At 35.7% G+C, this 19,037-nt stretch overlaps 1 protein-coding gene across 8 annotated transcripts in view; it reads right to left on the bottom strand.

Moving 5' to 3' along the window:
* Positions 1-19,037, bottom strand: part of MPDZ (multiple PDZ domain crumbs cell polarity complex component) — a 162,177-nt gene that overhangs the window by 103,278 nt on the left and 39,862 nt on the right. For all 8 annotated transcript variants that reach the window (XM_061132568.1, XM_061132565.1, XM_061132561.1 and 5 more), the window contains exons 4-8: positions 7,315-7,524; positions 6,740-6,879; positions 5,669-5,882; positions 4,626-4,754; positions 2,475-2,684 (exon numbers count right to left, since the gene is read on the bottom strand). In XM_061132568.1, the coding sequence (XP_060988551.1) occupies positions 2,475-2,684; positions 4,626-4,754; positions 5,669-5,882; positions 6,740-6,879; positions 7,315-7,524 (903 nt within the window). The remainder of the gene's footprint in view (positions 1-2,474; positions 2,685-4,625; positions 4,755-5,668; positions 5,883-6,739; positions 6,880-7,314; positions 7,525-19,037) is intronic.

The following is a 19,037-nucleotide window of genomic DNA, read 5'->3' as shown; positions in this document are numbered from 1 at the left end:
TTTAGAAAAGGTATGATGTAATTAGTTCTTAGAGAACTCTGCTAAAGAATTATAGTTAGGAATGACTCCTTCAATCTTGACAACTTGGCCTCAGCATCACATTTTTACTCAAAAGCAATGTCAGGAGTAAAGCTGAACACCCTCTTCAGAGAAATACATTACTGATTTTTTATGAAAATCATAAAAAATTAGTTTCTTATTAACAGATTCTGTTTTCAGGAGTGGCTCACCTTCCTTTTTGAAGAAGTTAGAGGATATAATAGAGTTGAGATAAGTCAGGCTTTGAATCCACATTAACAAGCTCAAATCTAGCTTTGTCATTGACTTTTTCTAAGCATCACTTTGCTCAGGAATAAGAAAAAGCCCAGCTAACATTCATTGAGCAGTTTCTATATAACAGACATTTGATATGTCTCAATTAATTTACTCCTTAGAATAGAAGCCTATGAAGCAAGTACAATTACTGTCAGTTTTCATCTGGGGAAACTGAGGAACACAAACTCTTCCAAGGACTCACAGTGAACCATCTTAATAGAGGAAGAATTCAAACGCAGAGCCCCTGCTCTTAAAAGATGCACAGTATGCAAATCCTCTTAGAATGTAAGGGCCACACTGCCTGCTCAAGGCATGCCATTATTTCTGTCTTAACTTGGAAGTTGATTCTAACATCATGAAGGTGAACCTGTCCTCCAGATAAAATATTAATAGACTGATGGTTATTTTGAAAGCCAGTGAAAGGTACCAAATATTAATTAAAACTGTCCTTGTATTTGCTTTATAAATTTAAACTTCAATATGAAAAGCTAGAAGGGAAGCATGCTTTTCCATGCTGATTTCCTTCACCCTGGAATGATATTTGAAAGCAGTGTTCTCTAATATGTAGAGTTGTTATTATATACTGGACTAAACGGCAAGGCTCCCTGAAAAAAGCATGAATGGACTAGTGCGGTAAGTCATCAATAAGTTGCTGGTATTATATACTGGTGTGGTGTCAGCAGATTCCAGAAAGTACCCTAGAAAGATCACAAAAGAAAGAAGGCTATGGTTTGACTAGACAGGCAGAATGGGGCTAGCTGGTAATGCTTTCTGATTTTCTTTAAGCATACTCTATATCTCACTGACAGTCACCTAAATGAGATATAATTTTATAGTAAAGTTTGATTTATTTTTTCATTCCACATAATTATCTATGCAAACTTAGCAAAAGTTTAAAGTTTAGATAATTACAAGAAAATGACAGGATGAAATCTGCTTCAATTGTAACAAATGTGTTTTCTATTTTTAATAAGACTTATGCAAGTGCTATTTTAGAGGGTGGCAATTTGACTATCGAATGGTTTTAAAAGGGGCACAAGCTTCAGAAATGATGCTATGCACAGAATAGATATTTTTCTAAGCTTTCAATTACATCAAGTGGTTTTCGGTATTGCATTCATTTATATATTGCTGAATAAAATGTTTTGTTTACCACAAAAGAATGCCACTTAAATACTTTCATAAACAGGCTTTCTTTACTTTTTTCTCCCTGCAAAAAATAGCAACCAAACACAATCCTAAAAACAACAGAATCATGGAAATTTCAAGTGTTCTAATAAAGTTTTAAAGGGCTTGTAGAGGAGGTTAGAATAATAAAAAAGGAATTTGTAGCAACTATCTAGAAAAAACTGTAATAGAAAAAAAAAAAAACCTGCTTTTAGATCTACAAGAAAGGAATAGAGAACTAGAATTTGCTAGAAAACATATAGAAAGTGAGTATAATTCTCTTCTTAAATATTCAAGAAATTTCTGGATAAAATCATGTTGTTGATATTTAATCCATGATATTGAGTGACTTTAACTATTTGAGATAACATTACACTATAATAATTTTGAAACATTCTAGCTTTTTGCAGATCAAGTTAAGAACAAAGATGGAATGCTCTATGAATAAAACTTTTGTTACAACCCTGAAAGCATAACTTGTGTCTAAAAAACTTATGTAACTAGGTCAAGAATAGCGACTTCTCATTATAAATCTTATAACAATTATATGATATACCTTAAAACAATAATATTAAAAGGTTTTAGTAAGTTTTGTTCATCCACCTTGCCCTCCAAAAGACACTAAGAAGGAAGCTGTTGAAAGGGAATGATTAGAACTTACAACCCACCTTACAGAAGACCTTCTAAATAAGAAAAATATAGAATAAAACATTTTAGGTATTAGTAGCATATAATTCATTTAAATTTATTAATACTTCAAAACACTTATCCTCATAAAAGTGCTGCTTAGAGAAAAATGCAAAACATTAATCTAGAATTTTAAGCAATCTATCTTTCATTTGTGAGACAGTATTCCTATTCAAAAAACTATTATTAGTGCTAAAACATTCTATATTTGAATTTTGTTTCATTCTTTAGCAATAATACACTAACATTAATAAATCTAGTTTCTAAATAAACATCACTGTCTCATTAAGTTTTTATGTCCTTACCCGCATTTCTGGCGTAGAAGCTGGGGATGAGGAAAGGGTGATGCCCAAAGAGGTAGTTGCTGTTGGTTCTTCAATGGCACCTCTTGCAATCATCAACTTCACTCTATTTCCACACTGTCTGAGGACTTGGGCTACCTGCTCACTGCTCATTCCTGCTAGGTCTGTATCACCAATCTTTAGAATGTGGTCTCCACTGCATAATCGCCCATGCTGAATAAAGAGGAATTGGTTAGTCAGTTTGTTGTTATTATTACTAAATTCATCAGAGAAACTCTAAATGAGAGAATGGGAATAATAACAAAAAAGAGCCATACTGTGAATTCTTGGTACATTGAACATGTGTTGTAGTGTTAACTCTCTTTTGAAGCATCCTAACATCATTCAATATGATATAAGTAATTTAAATTCATAAATATTACTTAAATCAATAATTGATGTGAGCTCTTCAATTTGATTTCTTCACACTCGATGCAGGAAAGCACTAGCCTTTCTGTGAGTTTTTTGAGGGAAGTAAAAGAGAGAAAATGCCACCAGGTGAAGCTGAAACTCCAATACTCTGGCCACCTGATGTGAAGAACTGACTCATCTGAAAAGACCCTGATGCTGGGAAAGACTGAAGGCAGGAGAAGGGGACAAGAGAGGATGAGATGATTGGATGGAATCACCGACTCGATGAACATGAGTCTGAGTAAGCTCCGGGAGCTGGTGATGGACAGGGAGGCCTGGCATGCTGCAGTCCATTGGACGCAAAGAGTCGGACATGACTGAGCAACTGAACGGAAGTGAACTGAAAGATAAGGTATAACTCACTACGCAAACATATATTACTCAAAATACAGTGTGAACCACAAAAAAGGCTCTGAGTTAATATCACAACTTTCTGCCTTGCCATTTCAAAGATAAATATCCTTAAAGGACTCGCTTGCAGATTAAATCTTTGCAAGATGTAAATTCAGACAGACCAGGGAAGCAAACAGCAATCTGGTAAGCCCCCATACAAGCATTGTCCACAAGAACATTCTGCAGTGATTAAAATGTTCTGCAATGTCCAACATGGCAGCTACAAGCAACACAGTGCTCTAGAGTAGGGATCCCCAACCTCCAGTACCTCCTATCATATCAGCAGCAGCATTAGATTAGAAATAAAGTGTGCAGTAAATGTAATGCACTTGAATCATCCTGAAACCATCCCCATCACCCCAGTCTGTGGAAAAACTGTCCTCCATGAAATGGTCCCTGGGGTCAAAAAGGTTGGGGCCTGTTGTTCTAGATCACTTGAAATATAGCTCATCTTATGGAAGAGCTGAGGTGGTAATATTACTTAATTGTAATAAATTCAAATTTGAATTTAAAAGTGGTATGTGGCAAGTCCCTACAGTATTAGTGCAACTCTATACAGAAGGGAAAGCTTATTCATCACAAGTCTGTCAATTAGACAGATTTCACTGGATACTGCTTGATACTGGCTAATATTTAAAAGTGAGAAAACACACACGCTATTGAGTTACCCTCAATATCTCTACTGATTTAAGGTTGCCCATAAATTTGCATTTCATTTACCAATATGAACAATATTTGATGACCCTGACTGCAAATAGCTTCATACACAAAACATTATTATCAAGGCAAAGAAGACACCAGAACCTGTCAAATTAAAATATAAATCACAATTAGTAACTTTATAATTTTCTCACATATATTCCAACAACTTTATATAGCATAAATGGCAATGGCTTAATGAACTACTCTAAGAAATAAAAAATAGGCCATACTCTTGTTTTTCCCTCTCAGTAATGAAATATTCTTTTTTCCACAATACCTTGTGGCTATCAAATAGATAAACAGGCTTGTAAAAATGACTTACAATAATAAATAAAGAATATCTACCTCTAAAATGATCAAAATCACAACTTGGGCTTTACTCTCTCATTTGAAAGTCTTATGATCACTGTCTATAACTGTAAATGAAAATCAAGGTTTCTTCTGAAATGCATTTCACCCCAAGTCAAAGAAAATCATTTTACAAACAAGTCCAGTAAAACAAAAGAATTTGACCTTATTTGAAGCCAAAGTTTCTTCTTTCTGACAGAAATAAACAAGATGAAGCTGTACTATTGGATAAAACATAAAATACCTGCTAGAATAACTTACCTGATCAGCTACACCTCCAGGAAGAATGGTCTTCACAATCACACCAGTTGCTTTTCCTCCTACGATGCCAAACCCCAGACCAGAACCATCATTGACCAATTCAATAGTTTCCACATGCTGCCAGTGAGCCTGAAAACAAAGCCCTCCTGTGAATTTGAAAACTAAAATTTTTATTGTAGTTGAGATTTCTGTGAATATTATTTTGTGATTAGTATTAAGTAAGTGCAGACATATAGTGAGTTTTAACAGGGTTCCTTTTATTTAGTACACTTCTCTTCCAACAGGTTGTTACTACTGTTGATATAACCATTTCTTGAAATTATCAATACATCATTATAGTGGCTCTATTTAACCAGGTAAAGATACAGACTGGCAAGATCCTTTGAAGAGTTTTAAAAAAAGATGATCAAAGAAAAAGAGAAAAAAAATGTTAGCTGTTAAAAAATTCTTCTACATAAATCTTGTTGCACGCGATTTCAAGTTAAGCGAGAAAGTGTTAATCACTCAGTCGTGTCCAACTCTTTGCAACCCTATGGATTGTAGCCCACCAGGCTCCTCTGTCCATGGAATTTTCCGTGGAATTTTCCAGAAACACTGGAGTGAGTAGCCATTCCCTTCTCTAGTATATCTTCCCGACCCAGGGATTGAACCTAGGTCTCCTGCACTGCAGGGGGATTCTTTACTGTCTGAGCCACCTGGGAAGCCCCCAAATTAAATGACCTCTTAAAGTCACTAGTAGCTAACTCTAACAACTTAAAAAGTAAAATCAAGATTTTGTTTACAGATAAGTCAATTTTTTAAGGGACTTTTTTTTCTTTTTTTAGGAATGAATTCAAGTTAAAAAGCTACATAAGTAAAAGTTTTTTGGAAGCCAGAAACTTAATCTTAATTGCATAAAATATATTCTATGCTCAGAAGGGAAAGAAGAACAAAAAGGCAAAAACCCAAGAAATACAAAGAACCTAAAGGATTGCAAACTTGTGCAAAAAGTTAAAGAATTAGAAAAATATGTTCTGTTCCCCTTGAAAATCTTATGTACTCACTGGATTAGAATGAGCTGACAGTGTGCTCGCCGCAGATGGAGAACGGGAAACTATGGGGCTGATGAGCTGAGGCAATGAGCCTCTGGCAATAACCAGCTGGACGGTATCCTTGGCTTTCTGCAGGATGCTGATGGCCTGCTGATGGGTAATTGTCTGATCAAGTGCCTGTCCATTAATAGCAAGGATCTGGTCAGTCTCCTTCAATCGTCCATCTCTAACGATGAAAAGGGGGATAAGAGATAACTGATAGAGCTCAAGAAAATGACTGCTTCTTTGGCATGCATTTTCAGGTTATTTTTAATTCTATTTTCTAATGTTCACACTATGTAAGTTTTTTCTTGCAATTGTACTCCTAAAATATTTTTTCTCTATTTCTTCAATTTTGTTCTATGTGAGATGCTGTTCACAAAACCTAACATGATAATCACTCCATGATGTATGTAAGTTCAATCATGATGCTATACAGCTTAAACTTACACAGTGTTATATGTCAATTATATCTCAATAAAAAAGGAAGGGAAAAATATATATGCTTTGGCACCATCTGACCTAACCCTAGTCAACCACTCCCGGTTAACAGCCACCTTCTTTTTAGCTACTCATTCAACCTATATGTTGTATTTTAGTACTGCTATAATCATCTACAAATGAATGGAAAGAAGTATATATTTACTTTTTGCTTTGAGCATATTAATAAAATACAGCTCCTACTTGTTATTTTGAGCATATTAATAAAATACAGCTCATATTATCATAGACCACTTGAATGCTTTTCTATAATTTTTAAACCTAATCAAAAAGAGCCTGTTTAAAAACAATGGGAGTAATGTCCTACTCAAATTTTTATTTCCTTACTAAAAAGTGATTAAGTCATGACTATATTTAAAAGTTACTCTGCTTTCAAAGGACTTTCTTGTTATTGTAGCAATGTTAATGATTTCTAAAAACTAGTTAATAATGTTTTATACTGTTTTTGCTTTTAGGCATTTTTGTTTCTTGAAATTCTCCTAGGGTGAGCAGCACCTTGTGAATGTGATATCAAAATCAGAGATGTCACAGTGACAGTCCCACCTGTGGGCCACACTGCCCTCCTGGATCTCCTGCACAAATATACCCAGCTCTCCCCGGTTTTCACTCCTCAGTCCCACCACACTGAACCCAAGGCCTCCACATGGAGGCTTGAGGAGCTCAAAAACTTCTATCTGGCGACCCTGTCCAGGAAAAGAAGCAAGGAATATAATTACATGCCAGGCACTGCAGTCATAGTCTTATTAGTGGCATTAATCTGTTTAAAAGTTTTTTTAATTTTTTCTAAGATAACCTTCATTTAGAAAAATCCCTGAAGCACTTAAACTTACATGAAATCTACATCTTTTTCATTCTAATTTTTTCATTGTTAAAAATGTCTTCATAAATAAGAATATATATCATAGTATAATATATATTTAAGATATACTTTATATTGTTGCTCAGTAAAATGTAATAAAATTTATATAAGATAGAAAACAAAATACATTGTTGCTATATTTTCTATAATAATAATATGTTTAAAGTATATATTTAACATATGTAATATACATATGCAAGTATTCTTCAAATTATCCAGGACACATTCTATCATAACTAACAGGAACACACGCTCTTACCTGGGCCATATTTTTGATCAGTTGATCAAATTCATCACAAGCAGGTTTCCCATTGATATGTGCAGTACCCAATCCTGTAAGACCTTCCAGATTTCCATTATTTGGGGATGATAAAAATGATTCATTTTGTAGAACAGGAATTACACCTGGGCTGAGATGTGGAATGTGACCATACTCGACATTTGAAATTGTTGAAGTTGCAATGTTTACCTAAGAGTAATATGGAGATTATTAACAATTCTGATATTCCATAAGCTACCTCATAGAAGTCATCCCAAGAGGGGTAATAATGAAGTACATATGAAATTTCAAAATGTCCATACCGTTTTATCCAGCAACTCTATTTCAAGAAGAAAAATCAGAAAAACACACGAAGATATACATGCAAGGAAGTTCAATGAAGCACTATTTTTCAGTGGAAAAAGTTTTAAACACTAATTATGTGAAAAAAATTAGCATTCAATTTCAAGATACTTGTTCAAACACACACAAAAACACATATATCTATACATTCTTAAGTGAAAAAGCCTAGTTAATCAACAATAAGCAAAGTATAGTTCAATGTACACTCAAAAAATTATTAAACACCTAGAACAATATATACTAAATAACCAATACAGCAATAGTTGTCTCCAAGATATGGGAATCCAGGGAGACACAGCTGCTCCCAAGATATGGGAATCTAGGGAGACATTTACTTACTATATTACTCGAATTTTCATAACAACTTATGCAGTAAAGAATTTGGTCTTTCCCAAAGGGAGGCCTGGCCTTTGTCTCCAGTTCACAGAAATAATTTCTAAATCCTTGGAGTGTTTCCAGATGACAGAAGTGTCTCTGTTCTTCACGGTGGGACCCAAGGCCACATGATATCCATTCAAATTCTGAAACTAAGTCATCTCACATGGGCAATCAATCACACCTATGAAATGACGCCCCAATATGTACACACCAAGCTCACGTGAGCTTCCTGGGTTGGCAACACTCCATGTGAGCTGTCACACACCAATCTGGGAAGAGAATACTTCCTGAGGAGAACAGAAGCTTCACATCAGGAATGCTCCCAGACTCGGCGCTATGCATCTCGTTCTTATGCTAATTATTTACCTGTATCCTTTCCCTATAACAGACCACAATCATGAGTCTAACAGCTTTTAGTAAGTTCAATAGGTCCTTCTAATGAATTAGTGAACCTGAGGGTGATTTGGGGAACCTCCTCAACATACATGGTTGGTATCAGAAGTGAGAGTGGTCCTGTGTGGACTCGTCCTACCAACTCCGTGTTTGGAGCTTAACTCGCTGCTGCTTATGTCACAAGTTTGGGCAGAGCTGCCAGGCTGGACAGTGCCCTTAAACTTCACAGTATGGCTAGCGCCAGGTACAGTAACATTAGTAAACAACAACAAAAAAGACCATTCCATTTTGGAAAAAAATTCTAGTTACTTGCATGTGCCTGTTACACAGAGCTAAATAATTAATAATAATAATATAACTAATATATTATCAAATAATATTATGCTAAATATTATCTATCCAATTAAATGACAATGATATTAACATATTAATGCTAAATAATAATGAATATAAACAATAATAATATTTCATTAAGGTAAATAATCATTCAACTAGTACAAACAACCAGACCTAATTTTATATAAAGTATATGGAATATAACTTTTTATTTATAATTAATAGAAGAAAGACTATATCAATGACATTTTTGGAGCACTCTCTGAACTCATCAGCACTTTGTCCTTCACACACATAGCTTCAGCTATAACTGATCACTGTTCTTCAAACCACCAAGCTTCTCTCTCTAGCCATGAAGGCTAGACATCCTTCCCCCAAGTATCTACATGCTTACATCTTTACTTCATCCAAGTGCACTCAACATCATCACCTCAGAGAAGGCTCCCTGACAGTGCATCCCAGAATTATGCTCCATGAGCTGACTCTGCCCTGTTTTTCCTCATGGTGCTTATTATCACCTACATGTTCTCTGTTGTTAAGTAGCTTCCATCCCAATCTGTAGAGACAGACTAGAACATAGAATACTCCAGTGGATCAATAAAATCTGACTATTTTATTCTCTACTGTATCCTCATTCTCTATGTTAGTGTCTTGCACAGAGCTGGCATTCAATATCCACTTGCAGAATAAATGTTTATCCAATTTTTAAGGATCTACTCTGATTTAATCTGCCGAACAAACTTTCAAGAATCACTATTTCCATTTTACACATGAGATGATTACACAAAGTCACACAGTAAGTAGATTATGACCTATGTCTTTTCCTGTCATCTTTGTATTATACACAGAGCAAACAATCATTTAGATATTAATTTATAGAAAGGAGACATTAGTAAATGGCTTCTACTGACAGAAGCAATCAAAATATTTCACAATATGTCACCAATTGATGCCTAAGAGTTTGTTACCTATCCTGAAAAATAAAACAGGAGACTCAGTAAATCACCATAGTTACCAACAATCACAATTATTTGGTTGGCTATCTATAAAGACAAATGAAAAAGAGATCAATGTGTCTGAGGAAGAAGCTTCAGGGAAATCTTTCAAATGCTTCTTTTAAAATCTACAGCAGACATGATCAATTACTATTTTTTTGAAAGCAAGCTTCTTACACCAAACCTGGTTTTTTTTTTAAACCTGAGCATAGCAACTTCAATAAAGTCTGCCAGGTGAAGAAACACCGTACAGGTTGAAGCAGACAGGATCATGAAATCTGTGACAGGCTGAGGATCTCGCACACAAGACCTAATACCTATGGGATGTTTGCATAGGGAATAAATAATTGGAGCTTTGCTAGTGTGAGCTAGAATGAACAAGTCATGTTATAAGAACAGTCTATGTGAAGTTAACAGGTGAAGAAGCTCTGAAAACTATGGTAGACAAGGTGTGAAGGCATTCTAAGAGTGAAGTTATATATACATATAAAGCTATATGATACTGGACATTGACTGTCTTTTCCAAATTTGTTAAAGGCTTAACCAATGACAATGACTCCTCCTATCTCCATCCAGCCACTGAGGTCTATATAAATGTAAAAGCAAAGAGATCACACATGAAAAAACTATAGTTTAATTATACCATCATACAAAAGACATCTTTTTAAATTTGAAAATTTATTCCCAGAGGGAAAAACACCAAGGCACAGCTATGACTCTGCCACAGCTTTATTAAAATGGTTTTCTGAAATAAAATCTCCTGGAAGGATAGAATGAATCTTCTTTGACATGACTAGTCAGTTCACAGCAGACACAGTACAGATGGTTAATAAAAAGGCCTTGACTCCCATCTTGGTTTATACAATATAAAATAAGCAGAAGAAAACACAACTATCTGGTGATTTGATATACAGATATACAATCTGTATTATTTGGGGAAGTTAGTAGATGAACAAGAGTCATCAAATAATTATGTTTTCAGTTTAGCTTCTGGCTATTTCAGTCTAAAAAGGTCTTTCATGTTCTTACTAAATAAACATGTATTAATTTAATTAAGGGATGTTTCATTAGTGCCAACACCTAAGGTAAGTTACGTGAAAATTACATAAGATATTCAGTTAAAAAGTTGTCAAATTATTTGTGAACGGTAATACGAAATACCCTCTCAGTATTTAGGACAGGAAGAGGCTCTCTTACAAGCTGCAGTCAGAACCAGCAACAGGTTCACTTACTTTAAAACGTCAGATAAGGCAAAAATCATAACAAAGGACAATTATACAATCCAAGCACACTGTTTTAATGCAAAACACATGCAGAGCCACTTACAAATACCTTGATGTATGGGAGGTCCCCATCTTCTTTCTTGTATAAATCACACTCATACAATATGATTTTTTTTTCAAATTTAGTCACTCTTTCTTTAAAAGGTGAAGCAAGGACATGGACACGTGAGAAATGACTTTAATAAAGAACCTTTTATGAGATCTTTCTTCTTCACAGTTTTATCTAACACAACAAAATCACCAACAATTGTTTTATCAAGTCACCTGTGTAGTCTCTCAAAAGAATTTAAATAAGTTTTTATAGAAAAATATCTCATCATATATTTTATACATGATAGAACCCTACAAATATAAAAGTAATTATGACTCGCATAAGCAACTCTAAAATGACTTTTTTTATAAATTTCTATTTATGGAACCAAACAGACAAGAAAATATCTGAGTAAACAACTGTTTAGTCCTCTGAGCATCAGTCAATATATGTTACAGGAGAAAAAGACAGCATCTTTTCCACCCAGCAAACAACTTATTTGTAGGTGTAGTAAGAGAGCGTCATCTTCTGTAACAGCATTCCAAGAAAACAAGAATTCTCTTTAGTTCTAAAAACAATTAAGCTCACCCTCTGGAAATAACTATATCAGAATAACCCTTCCTCTGAGATCAATCAGAATATGTGCATAAAAGCTGTTACAAAAAAAAAAAAAAAAACTTTAAAAGATCAAAAAGAAAGTGCCAGATCTGCTCTAGTCTATTCATTGGAAGTAAATCAGTAAGCCCAGCCCACACTCAAGAAGGTTATCACACAAGAGCACAATTACCAGAAAGTACAGATTATCTGGTGTCCATCTTGCAGGCTGTCTACACAGTACATCAGAGGAAAGCAGCTGACAGCCAAGACAGAGGGAAGACCTTAAAAGCTACTGGAGCAAAAAGGGACCTTATCTTCAAAGAAGAATAAAGCTGACATCTGCCTTCTCAAATGAACGGAAGACAGAAGAGAAACGAAAAATTTTAAAGAACTGACAACTCAACATTTTCAGAACAACTCCCCCACACACATACTCACACACAGAGCATTGTCTCAGTTTGGGACAAAATAAATACCAAAATAAATTCTCTGGCAGAAAGAAAACGACCTCTGATGGAATTTCCCGAATGCAGAAAACACTGAAAAGCATAGGAAAGGGTTTAAAATGTGAGTAAAACAACAGAAATTGGTTATGACACATAATCTAAAACTTGTGAAGTTTTAAATTCATGTAGAATTAAACTACATGAACAATTACACAAAAGACAGGAGTAGGATAAATGGGGTGGAAATATATTAAATTCCTTTCACTTTCCAGGAAGTAGTGAAAGTACTAAAGTCAAGTAAGTTAAGGATATGTATATCTGACAAAGAAGTCAGAACTAAAACACATAAAGAAAATACAAAACTCAAACGTTTAAGAAATTCAATTAAAAATGAACAAAAGACACAGACATTGCACCAAAGAGGACACAGAGATGACAGGTAAGAACATAAAGGTGTTTAGCATCTTATCCATTAAAGAAATGCAGATTAAAAGCACAATGAGGTATCACTCTATACCTGAAACAATAACCAAATAAAAAACAAATAATGACAACAGCACACAATGATCAGGATGTGGAGAGATGTGAAGAACGTAAAACAGTAGAGTCCCTTTGGGAAACAGTCTGGCTGTTTCCGAAACAAACTGTATATTTACCATATGATCCCGTAATGGCACTCCTGGACATGTGCTATAGAGAAATGAAAAAAATGAAAATCTAGGTCCACAAAAAACATGTACAAAATCGCTCACAGTACCTTCATTGATAAGAGTAAAATATTGGAAACAAAGAATCCCCCAGTAAGTACATTCATAGCCAGAATAAATCTCAGCAACAAAAAGAAACAAAATATTAAAATGCACAATAACTTGGAGGGATCATGTTGAGCGAAAAAAGACAATATCAAATAGTCACATACATTATGATCATATTTTTAATATTCTTGAGTTGATTATATACATAGAAATAAACTATATACATACACTATATACATATACTCCATTCCAGGGTCAGGAATGGTGTGGAATATACAGCTGTATATAAAAGGCAGCATAAGGGAGATCTTTGTGGTGCCAGACAGATCAGTACTTAGATGGTGGGTAGTTACACAAATCTATACAAGTGGGAAAACAACACAAGTCTCAAAAATTAACACACATTTTATCAATACCAGTTTTGCGGTATGATACTTTACTAAGATGTAACCATTGGAAGAAACTTGGTGAGGTGCACACACACCATACTGAAAATTTTCTGTGAATCTATAATTAGAATCATAATAACTTTTTAGGGTTAACTCAAATAGGTCAAGGATACTGACTATAATCTTTAAGCTAACCAATAAAAGAATAATAAGATTAAGTATAAATAACATGCTACCTAGGAAGAAAATGATATTAAAAACTTAACTAATACAAAACAGGCAAAAAAGAATATGAAAACAAAAATGTCAGGTTTATCAATAATTAAATATGAAGGAGTTAAATACCCAAAAGACTAAAATTGTCAGATTGGATAACACAGTAAGATTCAAATGCATACTGATTACCAAAGATATAAATTAATAAAAAAAAAAAAGATACAGTAAAGATGAAGTAGGAAGAATGAAAAAAAAATACACCACACTTCAATTAACCAACAGAAGTCTAGCACAACAAAACTAGCATCAGACAAGTAGATTTCAAGAAACACTACTGAACACAAAAATGGACAATCCCCAGAGACAAGGGGTCAATTCAACAGACAAGAAAAAACAATCTTAGCAATCTAAAAAGATAATCTCAAAACAGCAGGGCATTCCCCCTAAGATGAGGAACAAGACAAGGGTGTCCCCACTCCCACCACTATTATTTAACACAGTTTTGGAAGTCCTAGCAACAGCAATCAAGTGAAGAAAAAGAAATAAAAGGAATCCAGATCAGAGAAGACGAAGTAAAGCTCTCACTGTTTGCAGATGACATGATACTATACCAAGAGAACCCTAAAGATATTATCAGAAAATTACTAGAACTAACCAGTGAATATAGAAAAGTGCAGCTCACTTGACCTGCTCAGTCATGTCTGACTCTGCAACACCATGGACTGCAGCACGTCAGGCCTCCCTGTCCATCACCAATTCTGGAGTTTACTCAGACTCATGTCCACTGAGTCAGTGATGCCATCCAACCATCTGATCCTCTGTCATCCTCTTCTCCTGCCTTCACTATTTCCCAGCACAAGGGTCTTTTCAAATAAGTCAGTTCTTCATATCAGATGGCGAAAGTATTGGAGTTTTAGCTTCAGCATCAGTCCTTCCAATAACCATTGAGGATTGATTTCCTTTAGGATGGACTGGCTGGATTTCCTTGCAGTCCCAGGGACTTTCAAAAGTCTTCTCCAACACCACAGATCAAAGCATTAATTCTCCAGTGCTCAGCTTTCTTTATAGCTCAAATCCATACATGACTACTGGAAAAACTATAGCTTTGACTAGATGGATTTTTGTTGGCAAAGTAATATCTCTGTTTTTTAATATGCTGCCTAGGATGGTCATAACTTTTCTTTCAAGGAGCAAGCATCTTTTAATTTCATGGCTGCAGTCACCATTTGCAGTAATTTTGGAGCCCCCAAAAATAAACTCTGTCATTGTTTCCACTGTTCCCCATCTATTTGCCATGAAGTGATGGGACCAGATGTCATGATCTTAGTTTTCTGAATGTTGAGCTTTAAGCCAACTTTTTCACTCTCCTCTTTCACTTTCATCAAGAGGCTCTTTAGTTCTTCTTCCCTTTCTGCCATAGGGTGGTGTCATCTGCATATCTGAGGTTATTGACATTTCTCCCGGCAATCTTGATTCCAGAGTGTGCTTCTTCCAGCCCAGTGTTTCTCATGATGTATCTGCATATAAGTTAAATAAGCAGGGTGACAACATTCAGGCTTGACGTACTCCTTTTCCTATTTGGAACCAGTCTGTTGTTCCATGTCCAGTTCTAACTGTTGCTTCCTGACCTGTATACAGGTTTCTCAAGAGGCAGGTCAGGTGGTCTGGTATTCCCATCTCTTTCAGAAGTTTCTATAGTTTATTGTTATCCACACAGTCAAAGGCTTTGGCATAGTCAATAAAGGAAAAGTAGATGTTTTTCTGGAACTCTCTTACTTTTTCGATGATTCAGCGGATGCTGGCAATTTGAGCTCTGGTTCCTCTGCCTTTTCTAAAACCAGCTTGAACATCTGGAAGTTCATGGTGCACATACTGATGAAGCCTGGCTTGGAGAATTTTGAGCATTACTTTACTAGTGTCTGAGATGAGTGCAATTGTGTGGTAGTTTGAGCATTCTTTGGCATTGCCTTCCTTAGGGACTAGAATGAAAATTGACCTTTTCCAGTCCTGTGGCCACTGCTGAGTTTTCCAAATTTGCTAGCATATTGAGTGCAGCACTTTCACAGCATCATCTTTTAGGATTTGAAATAGCTCAACTGGAATTCCATCACCTCTACTAGCTTTGTTCATAGTGATGCTTCCTAAGGCTCACTTCACTTCATATTCCAGGATGTTTGGCTCTTGGTGAGTGACCACACCATCGTGATTATCTGGGTTGTGAAGATCTTTTTGTATATTTCTGTGTATTCTTGCCACCTCTTCTTAATATCTTCTGCTTCTGTTAGGTCCATACCATTTCTGCCCTTTATTGAGCACATCTTTGCATGAAATGTTCCCTTGGTATCTCTAATTTTCTTGAAGAGATCTCTAGTCTTTCCCATTCTGTTGTTTTCCTCTATTACTTTGCATTGATCGCTGAGGAAGGCTTTCTTATCTCTCCTTGTATTCTTTGGAACTCTTCATTCAGATGCTTATATCTTTCCTTTTCTCCTTTGCTTTTGCCTTCTCTTCCTTTCAGAGCTATGTAAGGCCTCCTCAGACAGCCATTTTGCTGTTTTGCATTTCTTTTTCTTGGGGATGGTCTTGGTCCATGTCTCCTGTACAATGTCACGAACCTCCATCCATAGTTCATCAGGCACCCTATCTATCAGATCTAGTCCCTTAAATCTATTTCTCACTTCCACTGTATAATCATAAGGGATTTGATTTAGGTCATACCTGAATGGTCTAGTGGTTTTCTCCACTTTCTTCAATTTAAGTCTGAATTTGGCAACAAGGAGTTCATGGTCTGAGCCACAGTCAGCTCCCAGTCTTGTTTTTGCTGACTATATAGAGTTTCTCCATCTTTGGCTGCAAAGAATATAATCAGTCTGATTTCAGTGTTGACCATCTGGTGATGTCCATGTGTACAGTCTTCTCTTGTGTTGTTGGAAGAGGGTGTTTGCTATGACCAGTGCATTCTCTTGGCAAAACTCTATTAGTCTTTTCTCTGTTTCATTCTGCACTCCAAGGGCAAATGTGCCAGGTGTTTCTTGACTTCCTACTTTTGTATTCCAGTCCCCTATAATGAAAAGGACATCTTTTTTGGGTGATAGTTCTAAAAGGTTTTGTAGGTCTTCATACAACCATTCAACTTCAGTTTCTTCAGCATTACTGGTCAGGGCATAGCCTTGGATTACCGTGATACTGAATGGTTTGCCTTGGAAACGAACAGAGATCACTCTGTTGTTTTTGATATTGCATCCAAGTAGTGCATTTCTGACTCTTTTGTTGACTATGATGGCTACTCCATTTCTTCTAAGGGATTCCTGCTCACAGTAATAGATATAATGGTCATCTGAGTTAAATTCACCCATTCCAGTCCATTTTAGTTTGCTGATTCCTAGAATGTCGACGTTCCCTCTTGCCATCTCTTGTTTGACCACTTCCAATTTGCCTTGATTCATGAAACTAACATTCCAGGTTCTTATGCAATATTGCTCTTTACAGCATCGGACCTTGCTTCTATCACCAGTCACATCGACAACTGGGTATTGTTTTTGCTTTGGCTCCATCCCTTCATTCTTTCTGGAGTTATTTCTCCACTGATCTCCAGTAGCATATTGGGCACCTACCGACCTGGGGAGTTCCTCTTTCAGTGTCCTATCTTTTTGCCTTTTCACACTGTTCATGGAGTTCTCAAGGCAAGAATAGTGAAGTGGTTTGCCGTTCCATTCTCCAGTGGACCACATTCTGTCAGACCTCTCCACCAAGACCCGTCTGTCTTGGGTGGCCCCACACGGCATGACTTTGTTTCATTAAGTTAGACAAGGCTGTGGTCCATGTGATCAGATTGGCTAGTTTTCTGTGATTGTGGTTTCAGTCTGTCTACCTCAGGGAACTCAAACAGGGCTTTCTGTATCAACCTAGAGGGATGGGATGAGGAGGGAGATGGGATGGAGGGTCAAGTAGAAGGGGATATATGTACACCTATGGCTGAGTCATGGAGATGTTTGACAGAAAACAACAAAATTCTGTAAAGCAATTATCCGTCAATTAAAAAATAAATTTTAAAAAACTGGTAAGGCAAATGAGAAATAGACAAATCCACAATCATAATTAGAATTTATAACACGTCTCTCTCAGAAACTGACAGAATGAAAAAAAATCAGTAAGGAAACATTCTAAATAATGTTGACCTAATTAACATACATAGAACAGTACACTCAACAATTGCTGAATGTTAAATTCTTTCCAAATGTAAAAGAAATGTTTATCTAAATAGACTATAGGCAGTTCACAAAGCAAGTGTCAACAAACCTCAAATAGAGACCTCTGAATACAGTAAATTAAGCTAGAAACCAATAACAGAAAGGTAACATGAAAACCAAGGCATGTCAATTAAGCAATACATTCTAAGTAAACCATGGGTAAAAGAAACTATATTAAAAATTAAACATTTTAATCAAATGATAAGATACAACAACTCAAAATTATGGGAGTGCTAATACAATGCTTAGATTCAGACTTAGATGAATATATTTAGAAAAATGAAAGCGTAAAACGCGATGAGCTAAGCATATTGCTAACAAAGCTAAAAGAGAACATATGCAAAACCCGAAAAAGGAAGAAAATAACATAGGTTAGGCCAGAATTGAGGAAAATTTTTAAAAATTACAAATAAGAAAATTCAAGAAAGCCAAAAGTTGGTCTTTTGGAAGAAATGGATTAACAAAATAGATAAACCTCCAGCAAAGTTTTAGAGTTGGACATTATACATTTTTAAAATTCCTGGTCATCAAAAGATACAATTATGGGAGTCAAAAGGCAAAACACAAAGCAGAAAAAGACAGGTGTGATACATATGTTCAACAAAAAAGTTGTATTCAAAATATATTAAAAAAAAAAACAAACCAAAAACCTTGTCAGTCAATAAGAGAAGGACTGACAAAACAGAAAAGTGGGCAAAAGACTTATATAGAAATTCCACAAAAGAGGATTTCTAAATGACCAACAAACATGCGAAAAGGTATTCAACATTATTGAGAACTGCAGATTAAATCAATAATGTGATTCTACAAATACCCTAGAGTAGTTAATAGGGGGAGGGGGGAAGAAGACTAAAGCTGGCAGTAGCAAGTAAAGGCAATGATATGGACGAGGATTTTCATACATTATAAGGAGAGATCGACAACTGATTTGGGAAACAGCCTGACAGAATATACAAATATTGAATATATACCCTAAGACCCAGAAATTTCACTCTTGAGAAATGCACACTTGTGAACATCAAAAGATACATGTTAGAACATTTGTGGCAGTTTTATTTACAATACAGTCAAAAACTGGGGGGGAAGGCAAAATTATAGTCAACAGTCCCTGATAGCTCAGCTGGTAAAAGCATCCGCCTGCAATGCAGGAGATCCCGGTTCGATTCCTGGGTCAGAAAGATCCGCTGGAGAAGGGATAGGCTACTCACTCCAGTGTTCCTGGGCTTCCCTTGTGGCTCAGCTGGTAAAGAATCTGCCTACAATGTGGGAGATCTGGGTTCAATCCCTGGGA

Source organism: Dama dama, chromosome 29 (assembly GCF_033118175.1).
Source record: "Dama dama isolate Ldn47 chromosome 29, ASM3311817v1, whole genome shotgun sequence".
NCBI lineage: Eukaryota > Metazoa > Chordata > Mammalia > Artiodactyla > Cervidae > Dama > Dama dama.
The sequence above is the reverse complement of the archived record's forward strand: the minus strand, read 5'-3'. Positions and strand labels throughout refer to the sequence as shown.